The sequence below is a fragment of the Rhopalosiphum padi genome, chromosome 4 (assembly GCF_020882245.1).
Source record: "Rhopalosiphum padi isolate XX-2018 chromosome 4, ASM2088224v1, whole genome shotgun sequence".
NCBI lineage: Eukaryota > Metazoa > Arthropoda > Insecta > Hemiptera > Aphididae > Rhopalosiphum > Rhopalosiphum padi.
In genome coordinates this window covers 13,178,008-13,202,096 of record NC_083600.1, presented here as the reverse complement: position 1 = coordinate 13,202,096, position 24,089 = coordinate 13,178,008, and the positions used below count along the sequence as shown (strand labels likewise).

The 24,089-nt window shown below is 25.9% G+C and overlaps 1 protein-coding gene across 5 annotated transcripts in view; it reads right to left on the bottom strand.

The window, feature by feature from the left end:
- Positions 1-23,555, bottom strand: part of LOC132928352 (ras-specific guanine nucleotide-releasing factor 2-like) — a 47,905-nt gene extending 24,350 nt beyond the window's left edge. For 3 of the 5 annotated variants that reach the window (XM_060992953.1, XM_060992957.1, XM_060992956.1), the window contains exons 1-2: positions 23,301-23,554; positions 21,410-21,573 (exon numbers count right to left, since the gene is read on the bottom strand). In XM_060992953.1, the coding sequence (XP_060848936.1) occupies positions 21,410-21,568 (159 nt within the window). In that variant the 5' untranslated portion in view covers positions 21,569-21,573; positions 23,301-23,554. Of the gene's footprint in view, positions 1-21,409; positions 21,574-23,300 lie in introns of all 5 variants that reach the window. The other 2 variants (XM_060992955.1, XM_060992954.1) reach the window with 2 other exon arrangements.
- Between the last annotated feature and the right edge of the window lie 534 nt (positions 23,556-24,089).

The following is a 24,089-nucleotide window of genomic DNA, read 5'->3' as shown; positions in this document are numbered from 1 at the left end:
CTGTGTTATGTTACCCGAAAAAATAAGTTGACTTGGAGTGTTGAAAAAAAAATAAAGAAATGGAAATAAAACAATTAATAAGTTTGGAAATTTGAATCTGGTTGACAACAAAAACAAAAGTGGGTAAGTTATATTGGTTCTTTCATACGTAATACTTATAACTATTTGGATCAAGTATGATATTTAAATAAAACGAATATAAATGTATAAAGCATCTGTGTTACAAACAAATGGTCGGGCTCTGTTTATAGCTAATTGCTAATACATGCTATGCTCGAAAAGAATGCTTTAGTTAAGCACAGTGATTATTATATAATATGATTGTGGGAAAAACATGCTGATTTATAAAAACTGCTAGTGATAAAATAAATAGTATTTTTTTTTTTATGTTAACTATAATTAAAAACATTTTAATAACCACTATTACCTTATTATTTGACTCTTCAGTCATGTGGGCCACAAGGTGACTTTTTTATTAACTATAATCGAGATGTTTTTTTCTTTTTAATGATATTTTTAATCGCGATTCCAAATGGAACTTATTATTATTTTGAAAAATAAGGAAAATCATTTGCAGGACATAGTATAAAATATGTATATTTAAGTTGTAGTCAATTTAAAAATAACAGCTAAAACATATCCATTGTTTTTTGAGATGGAAAACCAATGATTAAATTTTCTTTTTTAGCCCACTTCAAATGTATGCCAATGGTGACATTAATTCATTGTTACAGAGGTACTTGTATATTTTACCATTTTTATGTGTTGCATGGCGAATTGTATAGGCAAAATAGCTACAATGCTGTGTTGAAGAATGTTTTAAACCGTTCACATTCGGAAATAATATAATGGTCGACTTTATGTTATTATAATTGTATTGGTGAAAATTGGCAGTATAGATAAGTGAATTTAGAATAATTTAAAACTTATTTTAATTTAAATCTATAATTAATTATGTAGATAATAAATCAAAATATAGGCCCTCAAAGCTTAAGAAAAATAAACACTTTCTGTTTATATTTAGCTTTTATACATTTTTGAATATTATTTATATTTTTATAAAAAATAAAATAATTTGCATTTTAAGTTTAAAAAATCAATTAATAAGTAACATAAGATACATTGCGTTATAATGTATACTGAATGGACCAAGGTGTTTTTTTCAATACCCATCGGACAGCTCAGACAGAAAAAAGAAAAGAACACATAATATTATTTATAACAGATTTATCACTTCCAACTCAATAGTTCTAAAATATACATTATTTATTACTTATATTACTCCCAAAAATATTTTTATTTAATCCATTGTTGTATAAAATTGAAATATATTTTATTTCTCAGAAAGCAAAATATGAAAACTATTAAAAAAAATGTTACGATAGATATAGTAATACATAAATATATTACGAATAATGTTTCAATTTATCGTTAAAGGACAAAAATTAATTTTAAATTTGTGTTTTTAACTTTCAATTTCATATAAATAAATATTTACACAAAAATTGAAATAAAAATATAGAGAGAAAAAAGTTCAAAAAACATAATAATATTATGCAACGTATTGATAGAAAAATATTATACATCATCCTAAAAACTTAGTATACATAAAACACGACGTTCTTCATATGTGTTTTATTTTTTATAATTATTATATTTTAAACTATAAAATAAATATCAACATTTTACTTTAAAATCGTAATAATAGTTCTAAACGTGAAACTAATTGTATAAGAATTTGTTATTAAAGATATTTGAAAGAACATACAATAAAACATTACAACGAGCATATTATAAAGTAGAGATAAAAAACAAACTGTAACGATACGTTTATCAGTTCGTTTATAAATAACAATTATTTCTATTAAGTGTTAACATAATACTAATTACCAACGCTTTATACCTACCTCATTATTTTATTTTAAAGAATATGAAAACAAAAATTTACATGCGGTTTTTTTTTTAATTGGCAGTAATTAATATGTGAAATTATGACTCGTGTAGTTAGGAACGCGGAGACTTGGATAATAATAAAAAAGGGGGATGGGTTACATACCGACTGAAATAAATATTATAATCTTGATACAAGTGTATACATTTATTTTTCAAGCAGCGTTTGTGATATATTGTCAGAATGGTAGTTTGTTTTTGGTTCATAAACGATGAGAAAAATAGAGGAACAAACAGTAAATTGATTTTTTTACATTTACATAAGCGGTTCTTACGCTATTACTCTGATAAGATAGAAATAAAAAAAATGATGGTAATAATAATAATATTCAGTGTAAATGAAAAGAAAAAAATCGATTTTGTAAACAGGTACACGGAACGATGGAACTTATGTATATATTATGTACGAGTACGACAACTATAAGCTATTAAAAACTATTTTAATTATATACAGTTTCGTGTTAATTAAAATCAGATAGCTAATCTACTTGGCGCTTATTAAAATTCACTAAAATATGAATCTCGGATTCGATTAAAACAACATCTAGTTTCGATGAACAATCAGTTTAATGGAGTTTCCCCTCATAAATCATACAATTATTATTATTATATTATTAGTTATTACTATCCAATAAAAATTAAAAACAAAATGTTACCATGTTTTTCATCGCAAATTAAATGCGAATTTGGTTATAATATATTTAATTGACTTTTATAAGCGTAGATTCAATAAATTTATAATTTAATTTGCTACTGGTCGTATCTCTAAATAACAATAAATAATAGTATATTATATTATGATAAGGAATATGACAAATGCACGAATAATACATTATAAAATCATAATTTATAATTAGCTTTAACAAAATCTACATATTATATCACACACACATATGTATATAAAAAATGTATTAAGAGTCAGCTATACTAGAAACATAATATAATGTAACTTAATTTATTATGTATTAACATTAGATATCAAACTTATAATAATTTGTTGTACTTCGAGTAATTTTAAATATAATAAATACATTAAAAAAAATTCTCCTATAATCGTATAATACCGTGCGTATAATATATTCTTTTTAAGAAATTTTTTCGAAAAAAATTTCCCATTGCCCGTCGTTTATAACAAATACATTTAATTTGTTATGTCCTGTTAATATAATATATTAAAAATTAAAATGTTACAATCTATTTTTGTACGTAAATAATATTTCTGCAAGTAAATTTCCAGTTTATAGAGTAATTTTACATCAAAAGCCCTACGGATGTGATTATGAATAATTATCAATCAAAATATTATTATCGAGTATATATATATATATATATATATATAAATGTTAATGGCAGCATATTTTTTTTCTCGAATACTCGAATAAGCTGTAATCGAGCCTACTAATAAAAACTAGTAAGCTTATTAAAACGAAGTCGTTATCGACTATTTTTCGAACGCAGCCATATTTTAAGTTTGAATTTAATGTTTTTTTTTACATGTTTGTAACTGATGGTTAAATATACACGTGTATACTGTTAAGTCGTTTACGTTCGCATCAACGGCTACAGTGCGGTGAATATAATTTTCACGTAGAAAAATTCGTTGCATTGAACTAATAATTACGATTATAATTGTTTGATATTTGCTACGTATAAGTCGATTTATAAAAATAAATGATCTTTGAACTAATATTATTTTAGTTTAGATTATAGGTATATGAGCCAATTCGATTTTAATGTTTGGTTGACTGGAATCTCTGACGTTCAAGTCTTAAATTCCGTCATTTTTTCCAATTTTGCTAATTTTATACATATCCGAGCAAGTTACAAATATTATGATATGATATCTACTATATATTAAGCTGTCGTATGGCCAATAGGGCATATTCTAAGCCCTAAGGTAAAGGTAAACATAAAACGAAATGTGGGACACAAAGGGCTCTCACTGAAACTCGTGGTAATACAATCAGGGAACTGATACATGTTTTTTTAAATAAAGATATTTTTTGATGTTATAATTTGTCTGTGTGCTATTAAAAGTATTCGTAAAACTTGAGCGTACGTATAGGACAAAACTATAATTAAAATATCACTTGTGTAAGTTGAATAAACGTTTATCATTACAGACACAAGCATTTCCGCGGATGTAGCAGACTTTCACGGACTGACTAGTAGATTGTAAGTCTTTATGGTTGTTTAAGAATATAAAAATTGGTAATAATAACAACAATATAAGTGCACTTTCCGACTTTAATATATGTACCTATCTACTACGTACCTCGACAATAATGGGTAACAAAATAATGTTTATCATTAGATATTATAATACGAAATAATGTAAGTATAGGTACTCGTAATAAAAATAAAATATTATGGCGAACGTCACGTCACATTATGTTAATGATACAGAAATAATCCTGGGCGTTGTTTAATTTAATTTAATTATACTTTTTAGTGGTTCTACCTGTAACGCTTAAACGGTTTAAACGAAATAGTATATCGTTACAATTAAACCAGGGGACTGCGTTTAATTAGGCGTACAGCACGTCAGCACTACAGCTGCGTTAACAACTTGCCATTTCGTATATTTTAATATAGAGTCGAATGTATGTAACTTGTCGATAACGTATCATCACTTATTACAATCATTATTTTGCTTACATATTGATGGGCGGTACGGGTCTGAGCACAAAATCTTGTTGGCGTACCTTTTACAGTATCGATGAACACAGATTAGTAAATTAATATTACTTTGTTTTAGAAATTTAGATTATTACCTTATTGATTAAATTGAAAGACTTGTTTTATTATCTAACTCGATTGTATCGTTGTATGTGCAATTCTGTTTCAGCTTTACGTTTCACAGCACTGCAAATCATCTCTTTTCAATTTAATTTGCTGAATTTATTCACTATGTTTTCAATGATCATTTATAATCTGAATTACTGTTGTATATAATTAGTTTACAACAACAATAGCTTTGCATTTTTTATTTGTACAACGAAAATATGAATCACCGCTTTGTAAACATCGATACCTTGTAAATTTAAAATTGTTTATACTTGTGTACACATTTTCACGTAAAAACTAGAAAACTTTACTGATTTCTAAATCCATTTTGAGTACGCACACTTTAAGTTCTCGAGATGTACTGTTTGTGAGGAATTTAATTATATTTTCCGTAATCTTTATCGATGGCTATCAGTGCCCATATCGTTAGATAGATACAAAAACAATATTATTGTCGTATGCCCAAAAGAGTTTTGATTTTTCAAGTAAAAATTATAAATTGTACGCAAGCAGGTTGCAGCCGTATCGAATACACAACAAGAGACGACACGGCGACACGGCTAGTTGAAAATGACAAAGTGCACTTTTGTGAAAAATAATCTATTTACGTTTGAACGAAAAAAAAATGTTATTGAGAATATTGTGTGGCATGCGCCTGAGAGTTCAAATAATAGTTACCACCGAGACACTGTTTAACGATAAATGTATTCTCTTGATAAGTATCAAATATCCATAATTTACATAAAATCAAAATTTTTCTGATACGATATCGCTGTTAATTTTATCAGTTTATCACAATAATTAGCATTATTATGATGAATTACTATCAAATTGATTTAACAATTACAAACCAAGATTTGTTTTTTATATTGTCTATCAGAGAGATTAACTAAGCAGAATAATTATAGAATCAATAAAATAAGACTATTATGCAAGATTTCTTGTTATCACTATGCATTTTAATAAATCAATATAAAATATTTATAAGCCAATGTTCTCTTAAACACGGTTTATTAATTCATGATTATTGGTTCATTAAATTTAAGTGGACCATTAAATTAGTTATTTTTTTATGCAGTCATAAGAATAGTAAATACTTATAACTTATAAGTATAATTATTGTGCCACAATTAAATGTGCATATAAATGACATCCAATCATCTGATCAGGCCACAAACAATTTTTGGGCATGAAGTATAATTAATGGAATATAATATACGAGTATAATATTATTATAGTTTAACAACAGGTAAAAATATTTTAGTAACCTGATAAGATGTTAGCAATGTGTTAGTTACAAAGTAATGTAAACCTTTCACTACATTGGTGGGTAAGTATTATGATTTATATTGTTATTTCATAATATTCATTACACTATTACAGTAATTACTTACAAGTAATAATTTATCTTGCAGGGTTTAAATAAAAAAAAACATTAAATAGTTTATTGTTCTGTGCTAATGTTAATATTAAATAATACTTATACCTACTTATTATTCATTTTAATTTATAACGTTATCATATGATATTTATGTTCATGATCATGATGGCACGACCACTGAGTAATGACTGATATTTTCTATGTCAAGACCATTTAGTGACTCAGTGAAATGATACGAGCTATAATCACACAGTGTCTTTAAAACTATCTTAAATCGTAGCCTCAAGTGACCGACAGGGGTCCAAATTACGTTATTACATTAATATGTATTACATTAATTGAATTTCACTATTATTCGGTGGTATTAGCAAGGATGGTTTTGGACTCTAATATGTTGTCGCGCGCATATACTATTTGTTTATGAGTAATAAATACTGTGATACGTAAGCATTCATAAATCATAATATTATCATAATATGAATTATGGTTGTTAAATTAATGTACGATATTATATGCGACGTCGGACTGTGGAGATCAGTGGCATATATTTTATAGTGAGAGATGGGGTAAACCAGGTTTAAATCTTCCCTCGCCCCGTGTTAACTACTTTGCTAGACATTTTAAGCCCTATTTACTTTACGTCAAAATTGTGAAAACATTTTTTTTTTTTATATTCATATATATTATACTTTTTTAGTGGACATAATTAAACAGAATAGAGTACTATACGTGACTGAAAGACTGGCCCGTGTGATATGTACAATAATTTAGTATAAACGCTGCACCTAACAAAAAACGCTGTGTGATTTTTATTTCGAAGTATTCAATTTCACCCAGTTGAAAATAACAACATACTCATCAAAATTAAGAATATGACTATTGAAATAAATACTTATACATATTTATAATAAAATAATTTTTTAGAATTCGAGTTTTTATTTCATTTGAATAGTATATTTTCAAGGTTGGTATATATTAGTGTGAATCACACTGACAAAAAATATTATAGACTTGACCGATTATTGACTTTATTAAAATAATTAAAAAAAAAAAAGTATAAACTGTAATTTTGTATACCTACATGAATTGAATTTATTGATTATTTAATTAATTGATTCATTCTATAAAAATATCTTTTATAACTAATTTATTTTATAGCCCACTTCCCCCTTATTAAATATTCCTAAATAAGGCCTCTGGTGTAGATCAAGTACCTATAATAATAGATTTATCAACCCGCGGTCGTACTGTAGCTCACTCGGTAGCGATTCACAAGATTGTTGTTTACACAACTGTAAGTCAGGACTCAGGAAATCGATGACGTGCAGACTTTTATGAAAGAAGGTCCAAAACTATAGGGTTGTCGTCGAGTATCTGCTTCTTTTTTCTTCATTTCCCCACTCATAGCTAATCACATAATTATAATGACATATATTATATTATAATATAATAGATATTAAAATCTCTTTGTAGTTTGTACCTAGATAGTAGGTACTTCGTATACTCCGTTTTCTCTATTCTCCTGTCTGAGAAGAGCGAATGACGTCAGCACGTCCTTTAATCATGTCAAACGAGCACGTACATACATCTTGCACTTTAAATACCCCGAGTATATATACAGAAGTATATATTTACGCGAATATTCTTAAATATAACAAAAATAATACATGGTTTCTAAGGACGATAGCTACCTATACGCCTAGTTATAATATTATTGAATATGTCCACCGACTTCATCTATGTGTGTACGATACATACATATTATTAACATATACAATAATTGAGGACATATAATTGTATAATTTGTATCTATTTTGTACTGGAGTGCTATATTTATTTAAGTTATATTGTTAACATTTCGAAAAATTTTCTGTAGTGTGATTTAAATTAATATAATATTTACAGGCAATAGGTATATATTATAATATTATAATAAAATGTGTAACATGAAACGACAAGCACAAACGTATATATTAAGCGAGCTTATTAGTTATTATAATATTATAGGTACCTATACTAGGCAGAAAACTGTATGAGACAATATGAAATTGTACAGTTAGGACATAAAGTGAAACGGCGTTTACGTCGTTAAATATACACTGACAGGTACAATAAATATAAAATAATACTTTTATTATAGGCGAACAAAATATAATATGTGTCTAGGTATCTTTCTTTCTGATATTTTAATTACGACGAGTAATTAAATACATTTTTATTAATCAAATGATTAATTTTTTTTTTTTTGTCACCGGAATGTACATAAAAATAACTTGCATCGAATTCAAAATGTAGGTCAATTAAAAAACAAACAACTCTACAAATTAAAATACGACGAGTGATTTGGCCATAAACCTGTCAACATTTATTACTGAAGTATACAAAAAGTGAACAACCAATGGTGAACTGATTTATTTCAATTATTTCGACTACGTCGAGAATTGTGCAATATGTTAAGTGAAAAGGCAAAACAAAAATGTCGTATTTGTATTACACAAGCTATAGCAAGATTGTGACAACCGTTTAAATAGTATTTTATTGTTTACACATCACAGTGATAAATGATAATATTGTTTTTGAATTTATTGTAATTTCCAATTATCGGTAATTCGATTGCGTAATTAATAATTATACGAGTTTATAAGTGCACATTTAACAGAAATGGAACAATTATAATTCTGAAGTGTGAAGAGTTGTTTATATGAAATAGAATTTAATATTCTGCGCAAGTTTAAAAGCTGCTATTTTGTTTGATAATGACATAAATTACCATTTAATATAATTAATATGTAGGTACATTATAAACATTATGGTTATGAAATAATATTAAATTATCACCTAACAAATACGCAATAAAACAATTATAATTTTTTTAAATTTTGTAAACTATTGTCATGTCCAAAAGTGGCTATGAAACAATAATAGGTTTTATAGCCATTACTCATTATATTTTCGCTAGCACCTGTACTATTATAGATTATCTACAAATGATAATCAATTCTATATCCTGTCTTGAATTTGCGATCAGGTTGGTTCTGGGCTTAGGACTACAGAGGACAGTTAGGAGTATTATATACAAGGCGTTTCAAAATCGATGTTAAATTCGTTATATTATATAAATATTCATAATAAAGAAAAATATATAATATGACATTTTTATATTTATTTTGAATATTTTATATAGGGATAGGGCTTTAAAAATTTAAATAGAATCCCATACTTTTTTTTGAAGTCATATAAATATAGGATTTCAAGTTTAAAGTTGAGGTGACCAACATTTTGCATAGTGTCTCCGTACTACTTCGCTAATCTAAATTTTAAATACTTATAACTCATAAACTATTCGTCCGAATTTCAATTTTTATGTTATGAAATAGGTATTGCGAAAATTTTTTTCGAATAATTATAATTACAAAAAAAAGTATAGGTTCTCATTTGAATTTTTAAAACCCTAAACCCCTGTAAAATATTATAAAAATAAATATGAAGATTACTAATCGTTTTATAGATACTACAAAATTTCTAATATTCAAGATTATTAAATGTTTCTAAATGAAACAAACTCGTATAAAATTTCTTTTCTATCATGAATATTTTATATTTATATGACAAAATGGCTATAACATACATTTTAAATCACCATTGTTATATATAGTATACACTAACTATATCCCACTAGAGTATGTATAAGTTTTAATAGTTGTGCCACTAATTATTAATAATAATCGTCTTATCTTCTCATCTACAATATTATCGACTTTATATACTGTTACATACGATATAATGTATATAATCTGTAAAGTAAAGTATCGAATAAAATTGCATGTAACGTGAAACTAGGCAAACATAACGACAATCATCACCGCAGGTAATATAAATTATCAAATATTATTCAAATTTAATAAAAAAAACTATATTTTTAATGTTTTTAATAATAGTTATAACTTATAACTACAAATATATAAGTCTGCAATCGTATAGGAACTTTTTTTGTTACGTATTTTTTTTTCTAAAATTATACCAAGGACATGATTTAATAATAGATTGGTATTTACATTTCTAAAACAACATTTATAAATAAACCACTCTTGTAAATACACTTTTTGATTTTAAATAGTATAATTTCAGCGGAAAATCGATAATATATTAAGACTCACCATCAAAATTACAATTATATTTTTACATTGTAAAAACACGCAGCTCAAAAAAAAAAAATATGTATTAGTTGAAAAAAAATAATTTGGAGTAGGTTGTACTTGAAATGATATAAAAACATTGAACAAATATATTATAACTAAAACCGAGCCACAAGAAAGGAGCACGAATATATTTCGTTGGAATATATAACATAATATATGAATATAATTACTATATTATACCTAAGCATAAATAAATTACATATTTCTTATTATGTATTGCGTATTTTAGTAGTGTTTAGTAATAATAAGCTGCTGCTTTTATTAGTTATTTAAAGTATAATACAATATTAAGAGAACTCAAAAGAATGTGTACACTACAAAAAATATGGAGAATGATTAAATAGCTATTATTATTTATAATAAAACAATAAAACATAAGGTTACGCGAAATTGGGTAAAATGGTAAAATTAACGTTATAACCTGTAATTATTTTAAAGGTAAACATTCATTTTCTCGATAAATATAAATTTTTAAAAATTGTTTTTTAAATATTTTTCTTGTTTAATTTAAAGTCATTACAAAACAACATAAAAAAATTTTTAAGTATTAAATATCTATAATAATAGCTTAAAAAGAGTCAAGATATTTTAAAAATTAAACAACGTATAGAAAATTCTAATATAAAAATGAATCGATAATTCTAAGTATTTACGATAATTAATTCTAGGATTAAAACCAAATAAGAAAATTAATTTTGTTGAAAATTGGATTTTCCCAGTAAAAAAAATCAAATTTTTCTCTAACTTTTTTTCAATTAATATTACATGATATAATACACCAGTGTTAAAATATTTATGTTGGGCCATACTTCGTAGTTCTTTGATAATATTCTTACTAAAAAAAACCTCCAAATTAAAAAGAAAATCAAGAACATAATATATCAAGTGCCCTTGGTAAAAGTTTCCATTTAGCTCATTTCAATCTAATATATAGCACATTCAATCAAATTACAACAGTATGCCAATTGTCAGTTTACTCCACTTCTTACAATATTAAATGTTCAAAACTCGATATTTATCTATAAAGTTTATAAAAACAAATATTTAGTTTCGGAAAATATCGTAGTGACTATTATTGTAAAAGTAAAACTTTAAAAAATTGTCGAGAGAAATATTCTATTTTTGAAAAAATATTATTATTTACACTTGTTATAATCACAATAAACAATAATATCTTATGTAGTAATTTATAAAAAAAATGTTAAAAAAATAATCTGATAAATTAGTTTCATTTAATAAAAAAATAACATTTTAAAATTTCTTTGGAATTATTAAAAACATTACAAAACTTTTGTACCATCACAAATCTTTTTATATATTTTAAAAACTTTATTCTAGATCTAAACTATATTAATATTCATTTTTACATTTTGTTCTTAAATATTTTACATTTTGAAATAAAATGTCTATGGAAAATCCGGTTGTTGTGTTACACACATATTTTATTCGTAACAACTGCGACGACATTTAGACCATTGGCCGACAGTAAATTATATAATTACATTTAACATTGCTTGTTAAATAATTCAAAAAAAATTAAGTAAAAAAAACTAAATTATTTACAAGGTTTAATTTGAAATGCCTAAATCCTGTATGTATTTGATATTTCACTGACATTATACATATTATTATAGGTATAATATGTAAGTGTTCCACAATTTTTAAACTTTAAAAACTTTTAGTGGTTTTGAAAAATGTTTGTGAATTATTTAAAAAAATTTAAATAAACATTGTTACGTTAATGCATCTCTTCTCCCTAAATTAAATGAAGTTACAGTTATATTATATTAAAGTAGGTATAAACAATACACTAACGATAACTGCTAAACTGTTTGATATCATAAAGATATACACGATCAGGCGATCTAATGTATCAAAAGTATCTGTTTTACTTAAGTATTAAATCTTAGGTAATACCTACTTAATTCTACTACACTATTATAGTACTGATAAATTCTGAAAAAAATATTTTAAGGATAAAAATAACTATATAATATCACTACTATATATCTATTGTATTGTTAAGAATATTTAGATTAAAATATTAGATAGATACTCAGCTATTAACTAACAAGACATAGTAAAAAAATATAATTATTTATTATAAGATATATTATAAATGTAGGTATTAAGTATATTTATAAAATTTAAAGATATTTTTTCGTCTTATGATCTTAACAAGACAACCGGAGTCAAATTGCTTTGCAAAATTCGTACTTTTGGGAATTACCTTCATTATTAGAGTAATAAAATATTGCGGTAATTTAAAAAAAAAATAAATAAATTACTATGAAACTTTTTCGTTGATACATAGAAACCCGATACCATATATGGCCTGATGTTAAAAATATTCACTCCTTATAGGTTTCTTTTAATGCATATAAACACACACACAAATAATATATAACTATATTTATGTAAGTACAAATTTTAATGAAGAAATCATAAATTGTAGTATTTATAATAATAAATATAATATATAAAACTCCTTTAAAATATTATAACCATTTGATATTTGAAATAATAAACTATTTTTTGGCAATTTACAGTACAATAGGAATCGAGTGTACCTCAACATTGAGTGAGAATTGTAATGAATGTGATAAATTTAAATTTAATGATAAATCATTGTATTCGATGAAAATGATTGAAAAGCGAAGATGTACATTATATTATTCTACTGAAGATGTTAGGTTTAGTATATTATATTATATTATTTCTTTCAGACGAAAACGCAATGATACATCGTTTAATTTTAAAATTATCAAAGGTACTGTTATTTGCCACGAAATTTCAGAACAAATAGGATGACAGGTTCCCACATACTATACTTCTTGGTCTAAAACTACATTTTATGAGTCATTCCAGACACAACAATATAGTTTAAATGAACCTGAGAATCGAACGATTCAGATCGGTCCTATAATAGCCTGGATAATTTTAACTTTAATTTTGACAATGAACCATAACTTCGGAATCTATTTTTAACTTTCAATTAATATATGTCTGATTATAATCAATAACTAGTTACATCAGTTATATATTCATATAAATCAAAATTTATTATAATTTTATACATTACTATTGCTTACTATATCATACTATTTAATAACATGTACTTAATTATTAGTTATATAATATTGAATATTTCTTGTAAAAAATGTAAAATGAGTACACTAGTTTATTGATCTGACAAGGACATCAATAAACTTATTATTATTATAATTACTATTATACTAATAAAATAATTAAAATTATAACAAATGTGTTTATATTTTCCCCCATTATTATATTAAAATATACTAAGATATTTAAATGTTAACTTCTCTAAAAGTATTAATAAGATACAAATTGCTACCAGAAACTTTCATATTTATGATTGGAGAATTTTTTTACACAAAAGTAAAAAAATAAAAACTTACATAATTTTAAAATCTTTACATTCATGACTAAGTTCAGTCTAAAATTAAAATAGTTAAAATTAAAATAGTATACACATGACAAGCAACGAATAAAGCATGTCTAAAAAATAAAATCGCGGAAACCGCTGTGCATTATACTGGTATCGTAGATTTCAAGTGTACGTCGTCATTGAGAGAGCTACTGTAATGGATGTGTTAAATTTTAATCCAGTGATATATCATTGTAAACAAAACGATTTTGGGCGAAAGCGGTCTGTCAGGCCATATTACAAAGTATATTTGTTTATAATTTATGATTATATTCATATTGTTATTAGTACGGTGGGCTAAATTAATTTTTGCCTAAAACATTGCATTTATTATAATGTTAATTATTATAAATTATAACAGTGTAACATATATTATTGTTATTAATTTTTAAGTTTATACCGAGTGGTTTTAGAACGGTCTTGTATACGGTCCCATTAAACAATTGGAAACAATTTGTAAAATATATACATTTTAAATCCATTCCTTCTAGTGTTCCAAGGGGTTCTCGTTTGGTTCGAATTTTATTTTTATTATTTATAAATTACTTAAATTTCAAATGTTCAACATATTAAAGAATTAATAATTTCATGTAACTTGTTTTTTTACTCGGCAAATATGTAAATATATATATTAATAAATTGGAATTTCGAGAAACATTTTTAAATTTAAAGTAATAAAATTAAAATGTTTACAACATTTTAGTATTATACCTAGGTACAAAAATAATCTGCATGATTTCTTGGTGCTTATGAATTTCTTAATCGTTTGAAATATATTATATTATAAAAATATTTGTTAATATATATTGTTGATATTTTGATATTATGATAAGGCTATGACGAACTTTAATTTCATTTTCTAGCCTTTTTACTCAAAAACTAAAGTATTATCGAACATAAATCTAAAGAAACTATACAAGTAGACAGTTTTAAATATTTATAAAAAGCACAAAACGAGCCGAAATATTTTGAAAAGTATATCATATCTACTGCCTTAGTACTAATATTAATATTTTAAGTTAGTCGCGTTCGTATTACTACTTACTTTTTTTGTTTTTTCCCAACTATTTTGCTAAGCATGCTGACAACCTAAATCCTATTTTATACTACAAACCACATTCAATGTTGAAAATTGAAACATTTTTACTACTTCAAAGCCAAAAGGTGACAACTAACAAGAGACACAAAAAAACCATCATTGTAAATGTATAAATACATTCACCGCTCAAAATCTTTATGATAATTATAATATATACTTCTTATATTAATTTTAATTTTACAAAGGTAAAAGGTAGTTATGTGTAATCTTCATAATACATATAAGTATAATATTATATCATATTCTAAATATTACTTTTAGATTAAAATCATTGAACACTAATTATCTGAAATGCACTTTTGTTACTCGTTTTAAACATTACAATCATTAAAAAACAAAACGAGTATACATAATATGTCAGGCCTCTAATTTTTATAAAATCAATAAATTAAGTGATTATATACACAAATAATATAATTCAATCTAGTAATAAAGTATATAAATAATTAAGTCTGTATTTTTTACTTTAAAAATATTTTTACATAAATTAAATACTTTAATTTAAATATGAGTTTAACTATGAATTCAGTAACTAGGAAATTGAATAATATTTCATTATACATATTATTTAAATAGGCAAGTTTTTAGGTATATTTGACAAAGATAAATTGTGTTAATGAAATATAATTAGTTATAAATTATTTTTTCAACACATTTATATGTGGAAAATATAATTATTGTTATTGTTATTTTTTTATTTTTTATTATTTTTAATATAAACTCGATGAAGTTAATAATTGTAATACTAGATAAAAAATTTACAATTATTATGTATTTAAGATATTTTTTAATACCTATTTATTATAAATGAATAACCAACATTGTTCAGATATTTTTTAATTCGTTAAAATTTGATATATACTAGGAAAAGTCTATTATCAAACTTATTGATAACTTTATAAAGTAAAAACAATTTTTAAAACTTTTCTAAACTAATTTTTAAAATTAATTATTGTTCGTACAAAGTTTATACAATATATTGAAATAATATTTAAATTCTTAATTTTCTAATATACATATTTTAAACCTACCACAGTTATTTTATAAACATTAGTGTATTAACCATTATAACTAAAACTAACCTGATTATGTGTTTTAGAGAACTGTAGAATTTGTATTAAGTAACCATACAATTTTGTATATTAAATAAAATGTTGTCTAATCGAATGCGATTTAATTTTAATTGTTTTGTACATAAAATATTATATGAATATACAGCGTGTTCCTTTTAAATTTAACATGAACTCACGAACTATTTATATTCATTATTCAGTTATTATCTAGTATTAAAAACGTAGTTTTCAAAAAGGGTAAGAAATATACGGAATTTTACGTTTTTTGAAAATGTTTACATTTTTAGTCTTTTCATGTAGATACATGCAATTGTACAAATTGATTTTTTTGAACGATAACATGTATTAATGAAATCAGAATTGGATAGACTTAATTTTGATTTTTAGTCATACCTAAAAACCAAAATTGATGAATTACAGGTTAAAATTTCAATTTAATTAACTAAATTAATGAATTGTTCGATGATAATCCAATAGTTTTCCAGATGTCCAAAAAATGTCACCTATTCAACCAAACTTAACTCGTAATAATTCAGTGATAAACAATGTTTTTTTCAGTATTCTCTAAATTCTCTCAAAAATACCATTTCAATCTAAGGTTACTTGACAGAAATATGTTGTATTACATTTAAATTTAAAATGAAACACACTACATATTATATTAAATTATATTTTTATATGGACAACTGGTCTTCAAAAACTAAGAAAATTGGTTTAAATTAAAATGAAATTCATTTTAATATAATTTTTATATTTTCAATAAGTTTATAAATATTAAATTTATGACATACAAATTTAATGTTGATGATTATAAAAAATTGTTCACCCATACCGGTGATACCTCCAGTTTCAGTACCTTTCGTTATTATTGTTTTACTGAAAATTGAAGATTGTGTTTATGTGTATTTTTGTAAATAAGTTTAAGTTAAGTATTTTTTCTTTTGATTTATAAATGAATAAATGTTAACTTAAATTAATATTATTAAGTTTTTACGAGACCTAATAGTCACTGATAAAAGAATCTTTGTTTTACTATGAAATAACGGTAAGTTTCTACAGCAACATATTTCATAAAAAAAAACTAAGATCTCTGTATTAGGCAACATACATTAAAATCAACTTCAGCAGTAACAATGTGACATGGTTGCAAACAACAGTTTTAAAAATAATTTATACTTAAAAGTGGTTAATCAGATATTGAAACTTATGACAATAGTTTAATAATAATATAAATTGTATCATTATATTATAAGTAACTTAATTATTAAGAAACGTATTGGTATTAATAAATTGGAAAACCAAGAATAATGTAATTTAAATTTGCTATTTAAAACGTTTGTAAATAATACAATATTTTCATTTAACAATAACACACGAATTAAAAAAATGCATATTTAACTTTCAATACAATTATAACTTATATAGACGTTTTAACATATTGTCAATATCAGTGTTTTGGTGTTCTAAAATGGTAAAAATATTTTTAAGTTTCAATAATTCTTTAGTTATACAATGATATATTAAAAAAAAATAAAAATAAAAATAGAATTAGTATACAGAACATGTGATTGAACTGCTTGATGAGAAAAAAAAATGTTAAACATTGACCTGTTGCTTTCCTTTACTATGGCCTATGCGTAACACTACAAGGGTTGTTCCTTTTTATTTTCTCACTCATTTCTCTTTTTTCGTTTTCCGGTCTATTTAGGTTTCATCCGGCTTAACCGGCCAAAAAATGAAGTTGCCTAAATTTGTTGTTCTTTCCGAGAAGCTCGGCACGCAGCGAATGAAATGTACATCATAAATCAAATTGTATACGCCAGGAAAAAAATAATAAAAAAAATAAGGTATATAACGTTCAGAAAGAGCTTTTAAACCTGCAGCCTTTAAAAATCCAGACTTCTAGTTTATTAGTTGATTTATTAGAACACTGCGCAATTTTTTTCCAGTTAACTTCTGCTCTACCTTTTATATATCAAAATATATGACAGCCATAGGTTTGAACTTCAGAATTTTATGAAGACAGATACTAAGTTTTGAATAAAATATTTCATATTCCTAATAATATAATGATATCACTAAATTATTTTCTCTTCTGTGAAATTTTGTTTCTCAATTACAAACTTTGAAATAAAACTCCCACTCAATGGTTGTATGTTATATATATGATAGTTATGTTTATTAAAATTATATAAAATTATTGAAAAAGATGGATTTTAATAGTTTTGATGAAGTGAAGTATTGTTCTTATTACAATAATAAGATTTATTCTTGAAAATCTCTTTGATGATTTAAGTTAAATACGTTTGATAAAACAATTATCAATACAAAAACGATTTATTAATTTCAATATGTTTTTATATAATTTTTTTTTCTTTATCAAATTAAATAAAATGTTATTAATTGTTCTTCAAAATACAATCAATTGAGATTCGTGGTCGTATTATAAATGAAGTTGTATCAAAATATTTGTAACTTATATTACATTGTAACTATTTTTTTCTTTATTAAAAAACCTTCATTTTATAACACCATGTTTTTATAAGCACGAAGATTATTTAGTGTCGTTTTGTTACCTGTAAAGGATAGATTAGTAATTTTCAACTACCATAAAAAGTTGTTTTAGGGAATTCTACGAAAATAGAAAATAATAATATCTACACGTATTTTTTTTTCAGAATACTTGGCAAATGACAGCCTAAAATATGTTACAGCTCACAGAGAACAGTTAAAGTTTGAATTACTTTTTCTATAAGACTTTTAATGTAGGAGATCCTTTTAGTATATCGTCACTCGTTAGAGATACCTACACAATACAAAATATTTCAATTTTAACCTCAATGACAAATAAGTAATGTCTATAAGAATATTATTATTTTATTTTATTCATAGATTTAATAAAACAATATATTTTTTAAACAAATCATATTTTAAATATTAAATTATATATAAACGAGTAACCAATTGAGATTAAATGTGTATGCAATACTAATTTACCTAATAATGTAGGTACACCTTAAATATTAATTTTTAATATCATAAAACTTATGAACTTTGTTATGAATAAAATTTAAATTACGAGTTCATATAAGCATATACAATTTTACGCATATATTATTGATAAGCTATACACATGAACCCATTCCATTTATTGTATCCTGTATAATTTACATCAAATAAACGTTGAATTACATTAAATATAAAAACTTTATTCCATTCGAAATACCAATAATAAATCATTATTATAATTGAAATAAAAATTAAATAATGATTTTAATTTTAATTTTATTCAGTTGATGTTATAACTTTACTTTCTTTAATATCTATAATTTGGTATAATTCGACAAATTGTTCCTTTAGGTAGCTTTAAATAATATTATCTATCAATGGTCAATTGAGTAGTTATTCCACCATGGTCATTATACAACTTGTGTGAGAACAAGGGAATTATTCCGCTATATAGATTTCAATAGAATTATCAACCAGAACCTGGAAGAGAATTTATTGTACATACCTAATAGCTTAAATACTAAACAGAATAATATTCACATGCTATGTAGTTTAATCCCTAAGGCGTTTAACTTTGGGATGGTTCACCAAAATCCATTATCTGATCAAAATGTATATAGGTACTATAAAAGAACATTGAACCTCAGAAAAATATACATCAAATGTATAACTCTTTAGGTTAAATATACTATAAGATATATTATTATAACCTTTGATATAAAAAATAATTCATATCAGTATTACACATACTAACATTTTTTAATAAAAAAAAAAAAAACAATATATAATATTAACTCACAGTTTAAAAATAATTATATTATTTTTGAAAATATACGTGATTATATAGTAATAATTATATTAAAGCTTCAAATATACTATAAAAAACTAAAGATAGTTGGCCCGAAGATCATAAATTCATAACACTCCATTAAATGTTAAGTCTAGTATTTAAAGAAATAGATAGTGAAATAATTTTATTTGATATGAGGCTAGATAACTTTGGATTTTTTTAAGGGAACTTAATATAAAAATTCATTAACTCTGATGTTAAAATATCTATATAAATGTACGGTGTTTTGTTTCGATTTAAAAATATATGAACACTTGGCGCCAAGTGGTTCAGTGGTTAGACAGATGACAAGAATACATATAGTCATTATGGGACATTAAAAAAATTTGAAAATGTCTGGTTCCTTGCGGTTACCATTTTCCATACTGTCATCCATTTTTTTTTTTGAAGAGTTTTGTAATACCAGAAGTTTTATAAGAGCTCGGTATGGACCTTAGCTTCAACCATCCTCTCAATCTCAAATACTATATTTGTAGTTAGCTCATGTCTCCAATTGAAAAAGAAAGCTAGTATCATACAAATAGTAATATATGCATACATAAATAGACACCCTATTACCCACTTATTGCGATGAATACCTATTAAGATTAAATAAAAACTTTAAAATTCTCTTATGAACACAAATCAAAGGAAAAAAATTAAAACTAAACAAAAAATATAATAATATACTAATTACTTAATATAAATAGATAAATATTGGAATCAAATAGATTTGATTTCAGAGTAAAGTAATATAGTAAAATGGTTTTTATGCATTTTTGATGTTTAATGTATGAACGTGATTTTTAAATTTTTATGACCTGATTTCAGTGAATGATGACGCATTGAAAAAGCTTACTTATTAGTTATTATAATACTTTATAATAATATTTGGGACATGACAAAATAAAAAAATTGTCTATTATAACTATGTAGGTATTCAAATAAATTTTAATCGACTCTCCAGAACCTACGTTAATATATTAACAATGTTATTTTGTCTTCAATTGACCTGGTTATATTATAATATATTACACACTTAAAAAGATAACTGAATATATTTTACGAATATACATAAGTTAAAAAAAATTCCACTCGAACGATCAATCTGTGACGGACGGCGATAAAATTGATTTGCTATGAGCAATTTATACATTTTATAAAAGAGAATTTATGAAGCTCAATCGACTATGTATTGTTGAATATTTCCATACTAAAACGTTTCTATTTAACATCAATATCGATATAATTTGTTTTTATTTGCATGTGAATTTCGTTTCATTGGGTTTATATTTTATAAATTTTACAATACCTTATACCTATAATACCTTAAACTAAATTAAAATTTTACAATGTATTTGTTATTATTTCCAACGTTCTACGAGTTGACAGTTTTAAATAAATTGTGTGATTTTTTTAATTTTAAACTAAGAGTGAAATTCATAATTTAATAGGTATTCAAATAAAATAAAGACTTTAAATAACTTTAGTTATACAATATTAAATACAATGTATTGTTCATAGTCATTGTATTGATAACTATTAATAAATTATATAATTATGATAAATAAAACAAATAATTATAATTTACCACTTTATTTTGGTTTATGTATAATACTAGTACAACATACCTGGTATAGAACAAAATATCGGTTCTTCCACCTTCCGCTGTCTGACGCTTTTTTATGGAGATTTCCGGTGAGTGTACTATCTGTACGGGCACGGTCTGACAACATCAGGAGCTGATTGTCTACCACCCGGACACATCTTTGCATCTTCGGGCTTAACATCACTGCTGAAATATAACAGATTTATAATTTTATCGTTAGGTATACAACATATTATTTTTCACAAGATTAGATTTTTCAGACCAATCTGATCTGATATTATATACTTATACGTATATACCAATACATATAAATTTCTGTTTGCGAAAGCACCATTATTATTTTTTATTATTATTATTAGTGTTTATTTACGGCTCCTTGTAGATAATATTATATAAAATATCATGTTATGTATTACAAAATATTTTATATGGTTCTTATCATATTTACCACTGCAGCATAATTATCACATATAACTTCAATTTTCATATGAACCAATGTATTATATTTTTAAATTTTTTAAGCATTTTATTTTCTAAAAAAAAAACACAATTTCACATGATATCTTTAAAAAAAAGTCCCCGAGGAGGTGCCTGGTTTTTGCTTTGGCATCTGACCTCATATTACCTCTTTTTATACCCCCTTTCTTCCATTAATAGATCAGTATCCAAAAAAAATACAGTTAACTATAATTGTAATATTTTGATATTATTTTTAATGTATATTATTCTCATTTATGTATATATAATGAAAATTAAATTTAAAAAAAACACTCGTCCATAAGCGTTCTGAGATGTATTTGAATTGGGTGGTTGAATTGAAAGAAAATGGTTGGCTATGTGGTGTAGGAAATAATATATTTTGAAAGCCATCACGCTGTGTTAAAAAAAAAATCAATACCTATATATTATAGGTGCTATACAGTACACAATGTCATGTACAAAACTAATATACATTTTTCCCGCGTATATACAACCTGTCGTTTGTGCAGAGGCATCGCAAACAAGTGGTGCGAGCGAATAATATTGATATTCGGCTGCGAAGACGAGACGCAATGATATATCAGGGAATGACATTTTAGTACAAAATATACATAATATATACGCGTATCGTATAAGTGTGTAATATAACTTACTTATTAGGTATGTATATATATGTTTTTACGGAAATAACGCGTAGGTATAAAGTATATATAATATATATGCCAATCCCAGTTGCGCGATTATAATGACGGCGTGGGAAGAACGAAAACAAATACTATACATGTATAACCCAGACGTGCGCTGAGGACTTCGTATAGATAACTGCACAAGTCGACGTTTTTAAAAGATTATAATACCTGTGCACATAAAATAATTAAGTTAAAATAATATATTATTATACTCGTGCACCGACGAAAATAACAACGAATTATGCTCTGCGCGGTGGTTATAATGTAATACAATTTTACCGACCTGCCCACATTTCGTACGTTATACCATATTAATGATAACATTTTATACTTTCATCTTTTAAACTGTGTCATCAGCAATCCCTATAAGGTAAAGCTTGTGCTTATCAAATTGATATTAAAACGATTGACCACGGTTCGCGGTTAGGAAAATAATAATATTATATTATAATATTCAAATGTATACTAGCCACGCTATGATTTCCGGGCGGAAATATATTAGCGACCGAAAAACGATTTACTAAATAATCATTTATAATTTATGTGTTTCTTCGTACGCGGTGACGTAGCGTGTGTATCATATTATTACGTATATTACGTCGACCGCGCGAATTCAAAAATAAATTTCAACAAAAAACATAAAGCCGCAAAACACCGGTACGATGTGCTTGCACATACCTACCTAATAACAATAGGTACTACTGATAATAGTAATAATAACAATTAAAATATTATACTACTCACCTGTGTGACTAATTGGCACACGTGGTCGACTAAGGAGGAGGAGGCGGCAGCGTCGGTGGCGACGACGGTGGCAACCGCGGCCGTATCGTCGTCGGGTTGACAGCCGAAGTGACGACGACCCGGCGGCGGCGGCGGCGGCGGCGGCGTCGGCGGCAGCAGCAGCGACGACGGTGGTGGCTGACGCGATTCGCTGTTGCGTGTGGCGGCGGTGGTGGCTGTGGCGCGCGCGGCCGGGTCAGCTCATGACCCTGAGCCGCCGTAGTGCGTACTGTTGTCCCTCTCGTCGGTTACGTTGTAATATACTATATATACTATATAATAAAATATATTATATATACGTGCGGAGCGCCTCCCGCAAAGGCCCATCGCCACCGCCGCCGCCGGTTCGATCGTGCGCCGTGGGGCACCACAGGTGCTTTTGCTAAACGCAGCCTCATGCCCTTCTTTCGGCGGCGTCCCCGTCTATACCCAAAGTCGGCCCCCTCTTCGATTCACCCTCCCTCCGCCTCGACGCACGTCGCATCTGGCTCGCCCGGCGGCACACGATCCTCTCGCCAATGCCGCGACGACCGAGCTGGCGGCGGCGGTGACCTTTTGCGCGCGCGAAGATTGATTCTTCGTTCGCCGCCGCCGCCACGGGCACACACGAACGCATCGCGCGTTACGTTATATATAATATATTAATATAATCATTATTATTTTGTTGTATGTGCAGTCCGTCCATACACAACGATGTAATGTCGCATCGCGTATATATTATTATAACATTGTTTACGCACGAGTAAGTGC